This window comes from Artemia sp. Qi Xiang Cuo, chromosome 2 (genome assembly GCF_049724085.1).
Source record: "Artemia sp. Qi Xiang Cuo chromosome 2, ASM4972408v1, whole genome shotgun sequence".
Lineage (NCBI taxonomy): Eukaryota > Metazoa > Arthropoda > Branchiopoda > Anostraca > Artemiidae > Artemia > Artemia sp. Qi Xiang Cuo.
In genome coordinates, this window is record NC_142795.1 from 86,476,676 (window position 1) to 86,497,136 (window position 20,461).

The window sequence follows — 20,461 nt, forward strand, 5'->3', positions numbered from 1 at the left end:
TCAGACCTTTGGAGGGGGAGGGGCTGGGGGGAGGGGGTCGTTCTGTGTCTCAATGCACAAAAAAAGTATAAAAAATGGGGAGGAAGGGGAGGGGAGGAGGGGAGGAGGAGGAGGAGGAGGAGGAGGAGGGGAGGGGAGGGGGGGAGGGGAGGAGGGGAGGGGAAGGGGAGGAGGAGGGAGGAGATGAAGGGGGAGGGGGCCCCTTTGGGGGGGCCAAAGGGGGGAGGGGCCCTTTCGGGCCCCGGGGGGGTCTGGGGGAACCTTGAGGGCCGGTGGGCCCTTTGGGAGCCCAGTGGACCTTTGAGGACCGGTGGCTTCCTTCGGGGTTGGGTAGGGGGATTGGAAGCCTTTGGGGTTGTGGTAGAGGACCTCACAACACTGTTCAAATGGAACTTGTGTATTATAACGACCACAGAGTTTGACCCTCAAATTCTCTTCTAAAACCTTTCCTAAAATCTTCTTTTAAAATGTCTCCAACTGTTTCGCCGAAATAATCCCATAACCTGTCTAAAACGGTTTCGCCCAAATAATCCCTAAACGGAATTTCAGCATGTTCCTTTTGTTTGGCATCCCTGTGCTGGCGCATTTGAAATTACAAAGAAACCTGATTCCCGCGCTAAAACAATTCATCGCTAAGATGTTTCTTTGAGAATTGTTACCATGGCGTTTGGTTATTAATATCCTTTGGAGTTCGACCAAAAGAGTTGTTTCCGAGGCAAAGACATTAATGACTTGGATCTATTCCTGGAGAAATGTTGACAGTACCTGTCAGACATTAATTAACTTCCCCGGGAACATTTTGATTAATGACTGACAGCACAGGTGTTCCAAAGTCCCAATCGATGACGCAATCAATTTCTCAGAAATCCATCTCCCCTAGGGACTCTATGCTCATATATGGTGCCCCGTCAGCATTAAAAATGCTGACAGGACCACGTGGTCCTGTTCGGAGTCGCGCCCCCCTCTCTACTTAGAGCAAGTATTTTATCAAGTCACAAAGCTGCCAGTTGATGTATTGACTGCAATTTGAATGTTGACTTAGTCTTTTTGGAAAAGCAAGGAAATGTGACGTTAAAATAGTTAGTTACTTTTGTCAAAAGCTCAGTTTTCTTATAAAATACAAAAAGTATACTTTCACTTTTCATTTTATCATAATGAAGAATTTATATGTTTTAAAAAATCGCTTATTTTGGCTTCTTATTTACTTCCTAGGCAGTGAATGTAAAGTCAATATACCGTATAGAGAAGGTGTTGAATATCGTTACGACTTCGAGGCAACAGCGACAACTGGACTCCTGGAGCCAGAAGGGCATGGAGTAATTTACCGAATACTTTCTAAGATATACATTCAGGCTTCTCAGGGTATAGCTCAGATACAGGTAATTTATTTTCGATCTTTTTTTAATGTTGTTTTAAATCACTGGAAAGCGAAACCTTACCATTTCAGGTTAATTTTTAATGGTTAGAGTCTCAATAAAAAAAAAATAAATTACTCGTTGAAAGATCGGACTAGAAAAAAAAATGCGAGAAATTCAATTTTGACTCTTTCTAATTAAAAAAGAGTGAAAAAGCTTTTATGTTGAAACTACAACTATATAAAAGTATTTTTAATCAAGCCTTGTGTCCGATTACTTTGTTGGGCAATTTTATGTTCTAACTTGAATAACCACATATCAAACAATACACTATACTACAGATTTGATTCGATACTTCTTTCTAGTATACAGAAACGTTACAAAATATTTAGCAGCCTACAAATTATCTAAAACGGTAGATTTAATAAACAATATCATATATGGGAGCGAAAATGAAAACTGGTTTAATATTCCGTAGAAAGAGCTTTCAATTAGTATTCTAATTGAAGCCACTCTATTTAGCCTTTGTTGTGCTCAATCACATGTGCTCAGTGTTTCTTTGCGTTAAAGACGCCTTGTTATATACAGGCGAAATATCCGCGTCGTTTTAGTTTGCCTTGTCCTCCTGCTGGCCGTAGTCCTGTTCGCTTTCTTCAACTTGAGATTTTTCTCTCGTTTTTTTACTCCCTTATGCAAGTTGGTCATGGCCATGAATTGTATATAATATTTTTTTTTTTATAGCCATCAATCTGCAAAAATGGAGTCATTAAAAAGAACAAAAAGAAAAAAGTGCAAAGTAAAAAATACAAACATCGAGCACAAAAAAAAAGAAAAATAGACACTAAAGCTAGAATATGACAAAAGACGGTAAATCTTTTTACTTGAAAAAAACGGTGCTCTATGGTGCACCATGGATCACCACATTAGTAATTTACCTAACTTGTTGAGATTGATTGTATCAACAAAGATGCTTCTACAAACCAGAAGGTAGACTGAATTATTTGGAAGGTCATAAAGCAATTCCTATAAGTTTTTAAAGTTTTTTTTAAAGTAGCAGAAAAGGCGACGGGAGGGAGGATGGTTGCATATCAAATTCCTTTCAGCCCTTTAAAAAGATAGAGCCCGGTCCCAAGTCCCTACGAAACGCCTTCAATATGGGTAGCTGAAACAAAAAGATTTGGTTGTTAGTTTTTTGTGACGGGGGAGTGGGTATGTACCGAACACGCGTTGAGAAACAACAATTTCTAAAGAGTTGTTGTACATTCCCCTCCCTCTGTAGATATTCTTCCGTCTCCTGTCTGAGGGAAAGGGTACTTAGTTTTGTTGCATGAAGACGACCCAGTGATGCCATTGCCGGCAAGTCTAGAAGCGAAATTATCAGGTCTTCTTTGGGGGAAAATATCGAAAAATAGTACTAATGTTGCATTATTCCCATAGTACAAACACACAAATTTTTGTTTATCTTCGACACAATCTTGCCTGCCAGAGAAACAAACCTTTCAACTCAAATCCAAAACCGAATATTCTCACGTGTAATTTCTTCCGGCGACGCATAATCTGGCTAATGAAGTGAACTTTGAGCCTTGTCAGAACCTAGCTTAAATCGTCAGAAGCTTACGAAACCACATGTGCATTCAGGCCACACGTCCAGACCTAAGCTTAGAATATAGGTACCTTAAAAATCTTTCTAATTAAATTAATAAAAAACTTTGAAACCCTTGAGATCAAACACTTCGTGGTAATGAACTGTGAGTAAGGCACAACTCTACCCAATAGTAACCAAAACAAAAAAGAAATTTGATAATAGTAAATACATCAAGAGAATTGACTTTTTACGCTGACTCCAAGCATGTAAAATTTTTAAGTGTTTCATTAAATTTAATGTTACACATAAAAAAATACGAGACTGAGAAAATTTGCAAGATTTTCGAAAAAGTTAAGAAACACTCCCAACAATTCAACTGATCCTGATGAAAATCTCACCATCAGAATCAGCATACCAGAGAACCCTACTTTTGAGGTTTCAAGCTTCTATCTACAGAACTGTAGATTTTCCATGGGGAGAAAAGTTTCCGAGCAAAATTTTCCTCGGTTGGGACTTCCCGGCATGATTTAAAAACGATCAGAAATTAAATGGAAAAAACAAGTTTTTTTTTCAACTGAAAGTAAAGAGCAACGTCAATACTGAAAACGAACAGGAATTAGTCCGTATTTGAGGGAGGGCTTCCCTCTCCTGAATCCCTCGTTCTTTGCGCTAAAGTATGACTTTTAGCAACGATTCATAGGCAGGGCAATTGCGTTGCCTAAGTAAAGAACGATGTTGTCAAAATGTATTGTTTTTTTTTCTTCAGACCAGGGCACTTCGTATCGAAGGAGTTGTCGTAGAAACTTTGAAAAGGACTCATTCGATTGGAAATTGGAGTGGCTTGTGCCCTTTTTAATAGTCGAAAGTGATTGGATGGCAACAAACACCCCTTCCACGCCCACCATTTCCCCAAACATCCAATCAAAATTTTGAGATAGCCATTTTGTTCAGCGTAGTTGATTTCTGGATAGAAATTATGTTTTTGAGGAGAACACTCCCCCACAACCCTCGGGCAAGGGTTTTAAGTTATGCCCTAGGGGCATATACGATTTCTATAGAAAGCGTTGTCGTAGAAACTTCAAAAAAGGCTCATTCGATTGGAAATTCAAAGGGCTAGTGCCCTTTATGATGTTCAAAAGTGATTGGAGGGCAACTAACCCCCCTCTCACGCCCACCTTTCCCCCAAACATATCCAATCAAAATTTGGGATAGTCATTTTCTTGACGTAGTAAAAAGTTCTGGAAATTAGATCTTTGAGGAGTACACCCCCCCCCCTCAGGGCAAGGGTTTTAAGTTATGCCCTGGGGGCATATTAGGTTTTTATAGAAAGCGTTATCGTAGAAACTTCAAAAAGGGCTCATTCGATTGGAAATTGAAACGGCTAGTGCTTTTTTTAATAGTCAAAAGTGATTGGAGGGCAACTAACACCCCTCCCACGCCCACCATTTCCCCAAACACATCCAATGAAAATTTTGAAAGAGGCATGATTTTCATCGCAGTTGAAAGGTCCGGAAATTATATCTTTGAGCTGAACGCTCCTTCCACAGTCTTCAGGGCAAGGTTTGTAAGTTATGCCCTCGGGGCATATAAGGTTTTATAGAAAGCGTTGTCGTAAAAACTTGAAAAAGGGCTAGTGCCCTATTTAAGAGTTGAAAGTAATTAGAAGGCAACTAATCCCACTCTCACGCCCACCATTCCCCCAAATATTTTTGGAGACTTCGTATCGAATAATTTTTTTTCCCATACTAGGACACTGCGTATCGAAGGAGTTGTCGTAGAAACTTTGAAAAGGGCTCATTCAATTGGAAATCGGAATGGCAACTGACCCCCCTTCCCCGCCCACTTTTCCCCAAGCACATCCAATCAAAATGTTGAGATCCTGTGTGTTCGCACACCCTTCCTGCTTACCTTCCCCAGATTTCTCCAAGTACCCATTTAGAGGTGGCTCGACTCTGGTTGAGCTTACTGAGTCACGCCCCTGAGCCCTGTCTCAAACCAAATAATTGGATACACTAGGATTCGAACCCTCGGCCTTCGGACAAAGGATTCCAAATCCAGCACACCAACCACTCGGCTAGGACGACTAAAGTTGTAGTCTGGCTATTTAAAACGCCAAATATGCACAACCTGCGCCTATGTAGCATTGCTTTAAAAAGACAATGCATATAGTCTGTTCAAAACACTAATATAGGAGTGGGGTTGTATAAAATACCTAGTATGCACGATCTGCACCTAACTAGTCTTGTTTTTAGAACGCTGAACACAGTAGGCTGGTTATAATAATTATGTAAATTAGTAACGCAAAACGCTAATGTAATATAGTTATGTAAAACGCAGAATGTGCTTCACACTTATTTAGTCAAGTTTTAAAACACTGTTGGAGGCGGGCGATGAGGTAGTTGAAAATGATTTGAAATTATACCTAGTAAAATAAGTTTATTGACTTGGACCTTAAATCATCCTTAAAACCAGTGAACGCTTTTAGTACATTCCAAAGAATTTGACTAACTTATAAAAGTAGAATCTGGCAATAGTGTCGAAAAAATCACCAATTTCATCGAGTGTTTGGCATTTCTTTGCATTTTTATTAGTGTAGTTATAAGACAAAACTAGTGTAATTAGCATAATTAGAAAAATTAATGTAGTAATAAATGTCTGACCTCAGTTTCTTAAAAAAAAAACACAATTACAAAGTTTGAAAAAATGCCAAGAAATGCCGAATACTAGATGGTGCTGGTGATTTTTTTGAAATGAACACCAATGCTCTTTTAAGTGCCAATAAAGTAGGACCTAGCAACGTCTTTAAATTAGTATTTATGCCATACCCTTATTTTTTTAAAGTTAGTTTATTTTCAACGCCTTAACCAGCAAATGACTATAATGTTTGGTATTTATTTAGTTAAAAGATGTGTCTACGTCTGCTTATAATGGAAAGATCGGCTGGGAAGCATACCCTAAGATGAACGCGGTTGATTCACCCGTCCTTAATGAGCAACTTAGCTTACCGTTCTTTTTGAAATATGAAGGCACGAAGGTAAGTCTTGTTTTGTATTCTCTCAATTTGGAGATTAAGCCCTTTGTTCCCAATCCATTGCGATGAAATGTACTGTTTAAGTTATGAACGGATTTTTCCTTGACGACTTGAGTTCTGCAGTTTTTGAAAAAAAAACAAAAAAATGACAGTTATGACCGTTTCAACGCCAAAGAAACTTCCCAGGAAAAAAGTATTTTTCGAAAATTCAAAAAATAAGTCTAATAATGTGTAAATCTTGCAAAGAGTAATGGAGTAATTATATTGACGCGCAAAAAATATAAATAAATGACAATATAAAAAAATGCATAAAGAAAACAAGAAACCTATGCAACAACTTGGTATACAGACGTTGGTGTAGGTTTCCAACAGCGTATTCTATATTTCTGGGATTTGTTCCCTTTGAAACACAAGGAACTGTATTTGTGATTTTGTGATAGAGAATTCATTGCTGTAAGGCCTGTCCATTCACTGAACCACATTTATGATATTAAATTAAATTTTTTCTTAGAGAATGATCTAAAATTGGCTAAAAATAATTGGAAAATTTTCTTTTTTGTACGATTTTAACCGATTTACAATGCGTTTCTCAATCCGAAAAAACGCAAAGTAAATTCTAATATTGTGATAAGTTAACAAACAACAAAAGTACGAAGAACAATAGGGAAATATTTTTGAAAGACAGTGGAGATAATTTGAATAAATATTTCGGCCCTATGTCCAAGGGCCGTCCTCAGCAAGACAAAAATATATGAAAGAAAAAAGACTCACAACAATCTGCAACCAATAAAACCAAAAATTAAAAAAATTTCAAAGCAGTCCTAGCATCCTTACTTCAGTGACGTTCAACCAAGACTGATAAAAAGTAAGGTAAAACAAGGCGATTCAATGAGATGAAAGAAAAATAATTTTAAAACACGTTCTTATTGCTAATCTAGCTTTTTTGGCAGCTAACCTCAAAGGTCTTTTTGTGACCGGTTCCGTGTTAATATCTATCGGTTTTTTTAAAATAATTTGTAAGATCATTTTTAATTAAATTTGTGTATAGAGCATTTAGTGTATATTCCCCCAAGTCCCTGATTAAGGAAATATTATTATTAATATTAAGTCTGATTTCAATTGATTCTCGGACTTCCTGCTTTATGCCTAGGTCATTGCTAATAAGGGTGGATTCATCAAAAATAATATTGTGGCTAGGATTTTCAAAAATATGGCTGCCTAATGCAGAATCAAATGAAACAACGGAAATACTAGAATTTAGAGCTTTGACTATATCATCTTAATGCTGTTGTATGCGCTTTTCTAAATTTTGGTGTGTTCTACCTACATAATATTTGCCACAATCGCATGGTATTTGATAGACCCCTCTTTGGCGAGTAACTGGGGTTTTATCTTTACCAGAATGTCGAAAATTTATGATTCTAAAATTATTTGTGAATACTACATACGGATTATTTTTTGTGCAAACTTTTTTAAGATTTGTAGTGATTTTTGGGATGTAGGGGAGGTAAATTATGTTTAAGGGATTGTCAGAAATATCACATGGTAAACTATCATTAATTTTACGGGAATGTTTCTTCAGTCTACAATTAATTACACTATTAATAAATAAAATAGGATACCCATTTCCAAAAAGTATGTCCTTGATAAAGTTTAATTCTGCTGTTATGTGGGAATCAGAACAAATGTTTAGGGCCCGATCGACGAGGGATATTACGACTGCTCTTTTAACTTGTGGGGCGTGGTTTGATTTAAAATGCAAATACCTATTATTTTGTGTTGGTTTTCTATAAATAGTAAAATTGAGTTTATCGAAGCTACGAATAACTAACACATCTAGGAACGGGATTTTATTTACGATTTCGATGTCTAAAGTAAACTGTAAATTTCTATCGTATGTATTAAGGTGATCTAACAAACCCTTAAGCTCATTTTCCCCATAGTTCCAGAGTGAAATTACATCATCCATGTAACGTCCCCAAAAGACATGTTTTAAAAAATACGAATCTAATGCCCAATTTTAAGTAAATTATGCATAAATATGTGCCTATAACCTGGAGAGAGTTGCTCCCATTGTTAAGCATTTAATTTAATGACAAAGAGAATTAAATATTTAGAAATACTTTGAGAAGGCTACTTGTTAAAGAGATTAACTAAGGTCATTGAGACTTCGTAGTATGTTCCTACTGTTGAAGCTTCTATTAAGTGATAATTTTCTTTGATTTTATTTTCTAATAACTGTTCAGATACTGTGACATTTATATTTTTATACATTGAAACAATGTCAAAGCTACTTATAATTGTATTTTCTGAGATATTTACGTTTTTGAGTTTTTCAAACAAATCTACCGAATTACATATATATGATTTTTGAGAGTAAAGTAAAGGTTTAAAGGCTGTACATAACCATTTCCCAATATTGGATGTGGGGGCTTTCGTAAAAGCTACTATGGGCCTTAAAGGAATGCCTTGCTTGTGTAATTTTGGTAGACCATAAAACTTTGGACAAAAGCTCCCGAGGAGGAAAAATTTATTGTATAGCTGTGGAGTAATTTTACCATTTTGTTTTAAACTTTTTAGTTCATTTATAATTTTGTTTGCAAATTGATCAGTATGATCGTGGGTTGTAAGATTTCCCTATTGTTCTTCGTACTTTTGTTGTTTGTTATGGAAAGGCAGTGTGGTCTTCGTCGATATTTTTGTGATAAGTTAGATGGATAAAGTGCAGTTTCAGCTAGTGCATGCTAGCAAAGGTGTTCTGTTACTTCGAAAATACTAAAACCCTACAACTTCAGAAATATAACAGCAAAAGCTTGCATAGAAAACATGAATCTTAAATATGTAAGGATCTATTACACAAGAATTAGTGGTAATAATATCATTACCAATCGCTGATGGTGACTAAGTGTTTCCAATCTTTTTAAAGACTAGTTCAATATTTCCAGAGTCAAAATTATTCCTTTTAATCACTATACAGATCACTTAATCACTTAATCACTATAATATAATCACTATATGATCACTATAATCACTTAATCACTATAAATAATCACTATATTTTTATCACATTATTCCTTTTATCACTATAAAGACTTATACTTTTTTTAGATAACAGATTTAGCAGTTGATTCAGAAGATTCATCGTTTGCTAAAAACTTGAAGCGGGCTGTAGCTGGTTTGTTGCAGTTCAATCAATTCGAAGCTCCTTCTGAAGCAGCAACGGTTGTTGAAGATACCGAGGTAAGGCGTTCGTTTACTGCTCGAGATATGTGTTTTGATACAAATTTGCCGGATGAAAGACTCACCCCCTCCCTTGGCTTGCAGTACAGTCTAATTTCGTGTATTTGTTATTTATGTCTATAAGGATCTTTCGACCTCCCCACGCGGCTTTGGTGCCACATAGATTTCTTCAGTTTTATTTATATTAATAAAATTTGTTGATCACCCTCCAACCTCTTCTTGGTTTTGTTGCAGCCTTGTTTTTCGCAGTTTTTACTTGCATTTATACGAATATGACGAAAAAAATGAAGTGAAGGAAGACTCGGCAAGAAATGTCAGCATTGTGAGCATTGGTGAGCATTCATGCGCTGAAACACATATATACTAGTGTTTCTCTGAGGATCCATGTTCACTAAACGATGGTATAATGAAACTTATTAGAAAAAAAATATTAGAAACTATTAATATATGTGAATATTTTAATAACGTAAGCAAATTACAAGGAAACGCTTATTATAAGAAATTCCCCAACTGCCTTATGATGACATTAACTCCCAATCACACGTAGCACCCACTCTTCATTGTATTTCACACACATTCAGGTATTATCTCTTAATTTTTCAATTTTGTTTTGCACTCGAATGTTAAATGAACAATTTTACAACAATAACCAAATGGGTTAATATAATCACATTAATGCATGGATTTTGTCACTGGAAAAACTCTTAGCTTAGATCAGGCATTGTTGAAATGTGACTGAAATTGTTTTGAAATTTGCTTTAATTTTTATGGAGATGCTGATGCTCATTTGACTCAAAAGGATCATTAATATTTTCCGAAAAAACTGAAGCAAAATTTCAAACAACAAGTTTACTCAAATGTGATCAATACATTCTCTAAGTCGAGGGTTTTTTCAAAGTGCCGAAATTTATATTGGTTAGTGGTTTCTCTCTTAAGACCCTGATTGATTGGCTATGGTCATTATTTTTTTTTTGAGCCTTTTTTCTATTAAGCGGAATATTGTCTTGTTTTTGATATGTTCCATGTGCATTATGTTTTTTTGGGTATGTTCAATATTTATGCTTATTAATTACGAATAGACCTGTCATTGGCTATTTTATAGATTTTAATATCAACGTCGTAGACATTTCTGTGTTAGATCTGCAAGTGATTGGCCCACACGTCTAAGCTTATCGGAAACCCTGTCGATATTCTGTGTTTTCTTTTAACTGTTGTTATTAATTCCTATATTATTTTTTCTGTAACTAATATATCATGGCAATCAAGGCCGTATCCAGGGGGGCGTAGAGGGTTTGAACCCTCCCTCTTCCCCGAGATATTTGTCTGACTCGTAAAAGACGCAGCACAAACGGATATAAACAAATTCTTTATGCGTTTTTTGAGGTTTTTTGTGTGTGTAAAATCCCCCCAAAAAAAGTCCTTGTGTAAAATATCCCCCGAAAAGAAAAAATCCTGAATACGGCCCTGATGAAATGCTTTGAAAACTATTTAAGGTGTCTCTGAAGCTTTTAAAATTTACTAATATTATTTGTTATCTGATTAGTGTATATTCAACCTGGCTTCTCATTGGATGCTAAAAAAAAAACAATTAAATATTCCCAGGCACGAATACTTATTTTTGTCTCTCGTGTCTGTCTTCAATTTTCAATTATTCCTTGGTCTAGCAATATAGGGTCTCTAGATTAAAGCCTGGGGCGTCATTACCCTTTTTTAATATGTTAAAATATATTACCATAAAATTATTACAATATACAATATCATAAGATATCCAATGGTATAGGATCCAAATTTGTTATTATTTGGATTTTCTTTACTTACTATTTATTGTTTTATTTCTAGCTTAATCATTATGGTACATGTCCTACTGTTACGACCATTCGACAAGGTGAAGATGGTATTCTAATAGAAAAGCAGCGAAATATCGAAAATTGTTCCCTATTCCCGCATAGGTGGAGAACTAGTATGAGGGGAGCAAGATGTGGAGCTTCTAATATAGTATGTGTATTTTTTTTTCATTTTTTTTACCATGTTTTTTTTTTTTAACCGTGATTAAATCTCTTTAAAGGGGATTGTACGAAATTCAAAATGTGGAACACGTAAAGGTGCCAGGGGCAGATCCAGGATTTTTTTAGGGGGGCGCAAAACAGGTTGATCCAATAAACTTGCGTTAGGAGCAAGTTTAATTAACGCAAACTTGAGTTAACTAAGTAAATTACACTACATTAGATTACGCTAGGGGGGGGGCCTCGCCCCCTGGATCCGCCACTGAAAGGTACCCTAAGGGAATGGACCGCCTCCTTTCATCAAGTTTTTAGAAAAAAGAATGATTTTGAAAAAACGAATTTTTAAAAACTTGAAATTTTTTGCAATAAAAAACGAACAAAAATTAATTAAAAAAAAAACTCCGAAAAAATTTTTTTCAAAGAAAACTAAAGGCCATTTTAGACTTAAGCTCAGCAGACACAAATACCTGTTAAAATCCAAACTCAAAACAACCAGAAATTACTATTAAAGAATAAATATAACCCAAAACGAACAGAAATTAAATAAGCAATCACGGCAAAAACATACAACAAATAATAACATAAATGAATAAATAGATATTAAAGCGAGTAATGCTTAGATTGAAAATGAAAATCAAGCTTAAAAGGAAAAATAAATATTTTCCTATTGAAGTATAAATGAAACTTTAAACGAACAGAAATTAAATAAACAATCAATGCAAACAAACATACAATAGATATTAACGTAATCTAATGAATAAATCTTAAAACGAGTGAAACTTAAATTAAATATTTAAATCAAGCTTGAAACGAACAAAAATCACCACAAACAAGAGTTTGGGTATGACCTCACCTCCTTCTCTCACTGTAAAAGTCTAAAACCTACTGCGTCATTGGCGCTTAACTGAAAACCAATTATATGACAAATATTTTCTTTTGTGCTTAATATTGAAAATAAACATTAAAATTATAGTAAAATGTTTAACTGATGAGCTTTCAGCAATTAATGTTATTATACATAAAATATTCAGTTTAATGTGTTAACTCTTTTTAATGTTGTTAAAGACGAATATAGTTTCCCTACAGACAAGTATTTGGATACTGCCTCCTTTCCTAACTGTAAATAAAAACCAAAAGCCTACTGTGTCATTGGAGCTTAATTGAAAACTGATTATATTAAAAATACTTTCTTTCCCAGTTCTTACAGTATTGAAAATAAAAATACAAATACAGTGAAATAAGTTCTTAAACTGATGGATCTTTCAACAATTAATATCATTATACATCAAATATTCACTTTGATGTTGTTTATACTTTCAAATACTGTTCAAGACGCATAGAGTTTTCAGTAAAGTACCAATGACGCAGTAGGTTTTAGACTTTTACAGTGAGAGAAGGAGTTCATGCCCAAACTCTTGTTTATGGTGATTTTTCTTCGTTTCAAGCTTGATTTGCATATTCGATTTAAGTTTCACTCGTTTTAAGATTTATTTATTAATTTATATTAATATCTATTGTATGTTTGTTTGCATTGATTGTTTATTTAATTTCTGTTCGTTTTAAGTTTCATTTACAATTCAATACGAAAATATTTTTTTCATTTTAAGCTTGATTTTCATATTCAATCTAAGCATTACTCGCTATAAGATCTATTTATTCATTTATATTATTACTTGTTGTATGTTTTTGCTATGATTGCTTATTTAATTTCTGTTCGTTTTGGGTTTCATTTATTCTTTATTAGTAATTTCCGGTCGTTTTGAATTTGCATTTTAAAAGGTATTTGTATCTGCTGAGCTTAAGTTTAAAATGGCCTTTACTTTTCTTTGAAAAACTTATTTTTCGGAAAGTTATTTTTTAAAAATTAATTTCATTGAAAAAGGCACTTTTTATTATTTGAAAAAAATGGGTGGAAAAATAGAAAGTGCACTTTATGGGAATGTGCTATCAAGTCAAATTTATAAAAAGTTACTAGGCATAAATACAAGCTTCTCAATGCGCCCTTAAACAGCTTCATAAGTTTTCAACTGAAACTAGGGAATGACATTAAAACCTAAAAAGAACAGAAATTATTCCGTATACATAAAAAGATAATTGCACGGTTGTTTCTACATTAAATTCAAATCAAAAACGGAGACAGATTAACCTAAGAAACAAAGTTCTCCCAAGGAAATCAAGAAGTAATGATGCAACATAAAACGAACAAAAATTATTGCTTCACAGCCAATCTAATAAATATCTATAAAACTATTATAAACAAACACAAACTAGTTAAGTTTCACTGTGTTTCTAGGATTACAAAATCTAGTGGTTTACTGAAAACACGAAATAATATAGGAGTTTTGGTACAGTAAAAGCAAAACAATTAAGGACACTTTTTAAAGAATAAAAATATTATCAATCCTTTTTAAGATAAAGTAACAATTCAGTTTAGGATTGTTGCTTTATTTTTTTCTCGTTTAATTTGGTATCACTTCTGCACAATGGCTCATTTCAATGCTTGGCTATCGTGCTGGGTTTAAAAATGACAATTAATTATTAATTTGTAGACAAGTTCGAATTAAAGCCATCTTGATAGCAGTAGTAAGCTATATGCTCGTTTCACGATAGATGGTATAAATCGACCAATCCCTCTATATTATGGACCTATAAAGCGAGCAAACACGTTGTATTTGGAACTAGATATTCAGGGTCGAGATTGTGTAATGCAAGCAGACATGTTTCTGAGGCAACACCCATTTTCTGGGCCAATCAGACAGATACAGAGGACACTCCATATACAGTAACTTGATTAGTAATTGGATTCAGATATAAGGAGTGATTTTCATTGTAGTTCAAATTAGTAAGAGAATTGAATTTAGAGAGAACAATTTATTTGAGATGATATTAGCAAAGAAAATGAGTGTTACATTTACATTATTGGAGCTTGATGGTGGAGCCGGTAGCAGCATTGATACAAGGGCGAGAGTACTAAACGAGGCTTTTAGAAATAACACGAGGATGTAGAATAAGCCTTGAATGGGACGATATGTGTGCTATATATGAGATATCACTGAGCAAATTTAAATTGGAGGAGCAACTATGCTTTGCTGCGAAACTGAACATTGTGCATATGAATAGACTTCGAGCTGCATTATATACACTGGTGAAATATATTGAGGAAAATAAATTGAATCAGTGATTATTATTGTTGTAATTATAGTCAATAAAATTGTTTCTAAATCGAAGATATTTTTTCTATAGTAGGTTAGCGTATATTTTTTTAGAGTAGAAAAAGAATCCTGGTTAGTCTGAAGTTGGTTGTGAGTTTGTTAGGACTCTAAAAAATGGATAGATTTGAGAAAGAGAAAATCATCGGGAATCTTGTGTTTATGGAAAAACTTTGATTTTGGATGATGATTTTCTGGAGTTATACGTCCAACGGAAGATATTTTCTCATGGAATGCTTGTCGATATAATGAAAACTGATTCTACGTCATTAGACTATTGCATGAAGCTTTTACGTCGTGGTCCAATGGCATTTACACAATTTATTGACATATTAATCATGACAAGGCAAAATGATATAGTGGATTTGCTTTTAAACACACACTAGCTTTGAAATTTAGGAAACTATGATTTTTTCACGAGAAGAATGTTGTTCAAGGAGGATTTACTCCTCTCTCTCTATCCCAATCAATTTGTTGATCGTAGCTCAGTTTCATTTTGGCGGTGAGAGTGTCAACACATGAAAAAATGTTCCATACATGTCCACTGTGCATGTATACACTGGGCAGCTGGTCATCATGTGAGAATTGTGCAATGATTGATGACTATGATGAAAAATTCAGATTATGCAACCCGTGTAAATTGCATAGAGGATATGTTGTTCAAAATAAAGGTTGTAATTCCTGTCTTGAAGGGGTGTTTGACTCATCCTAGAGGAGACCTATGCTCTAATTCCCACTATAATAAATGTAATCAGTGGTAGAATACATATCCTGGTATGATTGGAAAGAATCCTAAACGTGATTTTAGTTTATTGCTAAGAGATTGGTATCGTCGTGGCTATAGATTGTTTTGGGAGGGGGAGCCAGGTCTATGATTAAACTGTTGGAACAACAAGAGAATTTGGTTTCTTCGTCATCGTTGTGAAGACAATTGCTACTATGATTATAAGCCCACTGATTTCTATTTGGCTGTGACGGAATGTGATTCACCACTTGAGGATACTGTATGTGACATTGCTTCATGTAAGCAAATTGAAACATACGAATTTTATAAAATGAATTAGAATAGTATCATTGATTATACAAAGAGATATGATAAGAGTGAAGTTACATTGTACTATAGAAAATGTAAGCCTGACATTGCAGCACATCAGGATCAGTATACTGTGAATTCAGATAATCTACCTGCATTAGTTGTTCTCGACAAATACCTATACGTAGTAGAAGGTGAAATCTAAAGAGTTGAATAGTCGTTTTTATCATGTATATGTATTATTTTTATTAATAAACAATTTTGCATACATTTTTCGAAAACTTTATTCGTAGGGTACTAAAATCAATATTAAACACGCTTGAAAGTATATTTTCCACTAGAAAGTCGTTCAATCGTGGAAAGTCAACGTAAATGCTAAGAAACTGCTTGTAGGTATAGCGACGACATCTAAACATGAATAAGAGTAGTGCATGAAAGCCACATGTCTTAGTTGTTAAATCCTGTACTCTCCTCTGATTTTGAATAATAGTTTTCCCACTGCTCTCAATAAAGTTGTTGATATGTTGAGTGTAGAATTTATATGATAGACCTGTCTTCAAACTTGATGGACTGCTATTAACAATGATTAGGTTATTGTCAACCCTTGGAATTCTTTCAATGAAGTCTGATGGCATGCAATAGGACTTTTAATGAGACATGTATAAATCCATATTAAATACGCTGATTATTTGGTTTGTGTTCAAGGTGCTAGGTCTAGTAGAACACTGCCGACGGGTGTGATTTCCAAATAGGTTTCAAATTGACTCAATGATATTAGCGTGATACTCTCAGTCAAAGCATTGGCAAATATGCAGTCTAAACGTACATTCCCTGTTCGTACTATGCTCATATCCTGGGTGCCAGACAGGTCCAAAACAATTACACCATGATTTTTCGAAAACATTGAATCGGTTATTCCATTTTCAAATAGTTAGGAATCATGATCTAGGGATTGCATGGTCAACTCATACAGATTTCTGTAGGATTTTTTATGAAATGATAGAGTGTACAGTGGGATTCCATTCACCATTCACACAAGGCTAGATAGACCAAAAAAATTAAAATCATGGGGGGACGCAATCCAGGATCCAACGGCACTGGCACTCTTCACAAAGTCCAAAGCGAGTTTTGATGGGATTTCTCCATTGATAAATGACGAATCGGTATAACTGCGAGAGCCAGTGGCAATGTGACGTTAACTATTGATCGTATAGGGGACAAGAAGTATGATGTTGTTACCATTGGCTCTTAGTTTTTCCACTGCTAATGCAACAGAGCTCATAACCTGTTGTTTCGAACATAAAGAATTGCCGAAGTGATAATTACATTTGCATCGGATGCTGCAGCAAGTGTTTTTCTCAAAATAAAATTCGATGGAGCTAGTTGTAACTTTATGTCAATCTTGACATAGGGGTGTAACCATTGGGATATTTCGAATATCTCATGATTTAATTTTTACCAACTAGATGATACTCCTGGGTCATCGCAATGGTTAACTCACCGTCAGTATCAACACCTGCTCGATATTTATAGCCCAATGAATGTCCTCTCAGCTCCTTAAAGGCCTTTGGCGTCATCATCATAAATTGTATGTACCTTGAACAGTTGGATAAGTTATTGCTAGTGCTCACCAATGTTCCATTAATAAATATATTAATTTGTTTAAACAAGTTTTGTAGGATACAATTTTCATAGGACAAACCATCGGCAGCAGTTGGAGTTGTACTGTCTGACTTTTTCGTCACCACAACATTTAAATCAATAAATGTTGATGATAAATCAATGAAATAATCTTCATTGGAAAATATCTGAAAGTGTATATTTTCCTAAATGGGTTGTTGAGGATGAAACTGTTCGTAGTAGCCATACTTGACACTGACACCAACATTTTCAGCATTCAACAGATTCAATGACGAGCTGATTGATGGATGCGATTCTTTGTGGGGGAGATAGGTCATCTTAAGAGAAGAAATCCTTCTTTGATCTAACAATCTTTTTCTTTTTCTGCTTCTTATTGGTCTTCTTCGTTTTATTCCTCAAAGTCGTTGTTGATATTCTTCGTTTCCCGCCTGGGTAGAGACTGATTAGTGAATGATGCCCACGCATCATTTTTAATGCCTTCCCATTTTGCTGAGATCTTAATTGCTCACCAACGGCTCTTGCTTAAGATCTAATATTTTCTTTAACACTGTCGTTTAAATTTTTACCCGACCCCCAGTCCTGTAGTGTAGAGGCAGCAAAATTTGTTGGAGTAGATACATAACATTTCCCAGCTAAGCAAGCTGTGATACGAAATGATTTAATAAACCAACCGCCATTAGCATAGCCGGTCATGGTAATACACCCGTTGTGATTTTACAACCCATGAACTATTTGACAAGAACCCAGAGCACCAGCACAGCGGTCGATATCACTACAGAGAAATGGAATTCTTCTATTGTTCATTTTAGTTAGTGATGACGATGGGTCAAAAATGACATGTAATCACAGCTAAACCTTTTTTTATTGCTAAAGGATCACCCAATTCACTTCTTAGTGTTAACTGACAGAGTTCCAAATACGAAGTGTTTACAGGAACATACTGAAGATGCTTTATATTATAGTGATGAACAAGTTCATGGGTATGTTTTTCGTTCAAAAACACGTAGGAGGGGGACATTTGAATTTTCAACTCTCGATGTTTCCACAAAGGATGCATAAGGAAATATGCAAGAGTCCAAGGTGAAACCAGGTGGATAATCAGCAAAAATAACATGATCCATTCCGCTAACTGTGCCCGCGTTTTTACCACTGATCATATTCTGTTTAAAGCCAAGAACATCTCTCAGATTATCATTCAGATGAATCATTTCAGTGTCAACAGGTGAAGTAATGTAAATCTGATCGTTTTCCATTGAATAATTGAAATGGAATGTACCATTCCTACGATATGAGATTTTTCTATTGATTGTACGACACAAATCCGTCATAGTACGATATTCTTCATATTTCAATGTGACATGTGGAAATTCACTAGATTTTAGTGCTTCAATCCATTCATACTCGAAAAAGAGTGACCAATCGAATGGTATAACTTTTATATAATCCACACGATCCTTTCTCAGGATATCATAGGTATTTTTCAGAATGCAGTCGACAAGAGCCACTTCATACTTTCCGTCATCAAATTTGATGGCGGGGGAGAGTTTCGTCCAAAAATCACTTGTCTTATTCAAGTCATTTTAGAGAGGATCTGAGACGTTAGACATAAATGTTACATAAAAATCATTGGGCATTATCAATATCTTTAACACCGATCCAAGAATCAAAATCAGAGTTGTATCCTAGCCACCAAACAAGTAACTGTTTCTTACCCCTCCGAGTTCGAGTCTTTAATATCTTTTCGATTTGCTAGATTTCACTATTATTTTTAACTTTTTGTAGTTCATAGCCATAAAAGCCGCCTTGAATCTCTTCATCTTTGGTATCTTGCAGACAATAAGTTATGGGTTTGGTGTCTAGGATTTTTGCCACTTTAAATTTTCAGTGGACCATAAGTAATTACCCTTTTCAAAAACATTAGTTGCTCTATTAATTAGAACAGTATCACCAACGTTGAATTTTTTCTTCAATATCGTTTCATTGGAATATTGTCTGAGAAAAGTATCAAATGTACCATGATCAGAATGATGAATTTCCGTTGGGGTTGAATTGGACAATGATCGATGAGGTCGTTGATTATAAATCAACATGATTTTATCTAAATCATGAATAAAACAGGTATATTTTTCAATGTACAATATCTTGAAATTAAAAGTTCGAATAGTTCTTATCAATCGTTCGGCAAATGCAGTCTTTATAGGACTATAACTATGATAGAGCAGTGTATTATATTTCATTAGTACTTTTTCAACATGGGGATTAACAAATTCACTACCCCGATCTGTTTGAATTTTTTATATGAATCTTGTTCGAGGATACTTTCAATAGTCTGAGAAAATTCAACACCTCTTTTTGACCGTAATGGAATAGCAAACGTATAATGACTAAAAACACTGATTGCAAGTAGAATGTACTCGTAGGGTTTATTGTGACACCTTTGAATCTCATCTAGAGTTAAGAGATCTGCTTGCATTATATGTAGGGGAAAAAAGGCTTGAGTTTTTCGATAATGATTAGAACGAAGTCTATGATTTCTATGTAGAGTGTAACTTGATTCATTTTGTAGATAATCTTGTACACTTTTAGTGTGAACACCAGTGACATTGGAGAGATTGATGGGGGAACTTAAACTCCTCACTTCTTCAATATTTTCATAAGCACGTTTCAGAACTTGAACCATTTTGAACGTACACATGGAGTGTAACTTCCACTACCCTTTTGTATACTAGTGGGTGATGATGGTGGTGGTGACGTTGACTTGATACGTCATCGCTTTTGTCTTGCTATCAGCGGTGTGCTCCTCCTCCTCCTCATTGTCAAATCAATGTTAACACTATGTTTGCTAGTATCTTCCAAGATTGATTTAACATCTTCTTCTTCTTCTTCTTCTTCTTCTTCTTCTTCTTCTTCTTCATGCTTTAATGTTGTTGATGATGAGGAAGGAGTATGTTCATTTAATGTTGTTAAACTTTAGTTATTGCTAATAAGGCTCTTAGGAAAGTGTAATGTATTCAGACAGTTTTATAGATGACTGTCAAATGATAAAAGTCCTTTACGATTTGTAACCATATAATAGAGCAAATCAAGTAGATTATAGCTCTTGCCTTGAATTATAATTCCTTTCCCATGGCTATCAACCTAAATATGATCTTTACCACTTTCTACGAGATGTGTTATGAGTCGTTTGATTTTTTCACGATATTAATTCGGCATTAGATTTACACTTGTCGACACTATTGAATCCAATTCATCCTTTTTTAATTGTGTTCCAGGGATGGCAGAAGAATCTTGAGGAGATGGTTCTTTTTTGTGATCAATGGTACTCACATTGCCACTGGCTCTTGCACGATAGGGTTCATGTTTG

General features: G+C 34.9%; 1 protein-coding gene across 2 annotated transcripts in view; it reads left to right on the forward strand.

The window, feature by feature from the left end:
- LOC148955744 (vitellogenin-6-like) overlaps positions 1 to 20,461 on the forward strand; it is a 184,803-nt gene that overhangs the window by 24,916 nt on the left and 139,426 nt on the right. For both annotated transcript variants that reach the window (XM_089104026.1, XM_089104018.1), the window contains exons 2-5: positions 1,213 to 1,379; positions 5,840 to 5,974; positions 9,080 to 9,211; positions 11,051 to 11,206. In XM_089104026.1, coding sequence (XP_088960152.1) covers positions 1,213 to 1,379; positions 5,840 to 5,974; positions 9,080 to 9,211; positions 11,051 to 11,206 — 590 coding nt within the window. The remainder of the gene's footprint in view (positions 1 to 1,212; positions 1,380 to 5,839; positions 5,975 to 9,079; positions 9,212 to 11,050; positions 11,207 to 20,461) is intronic.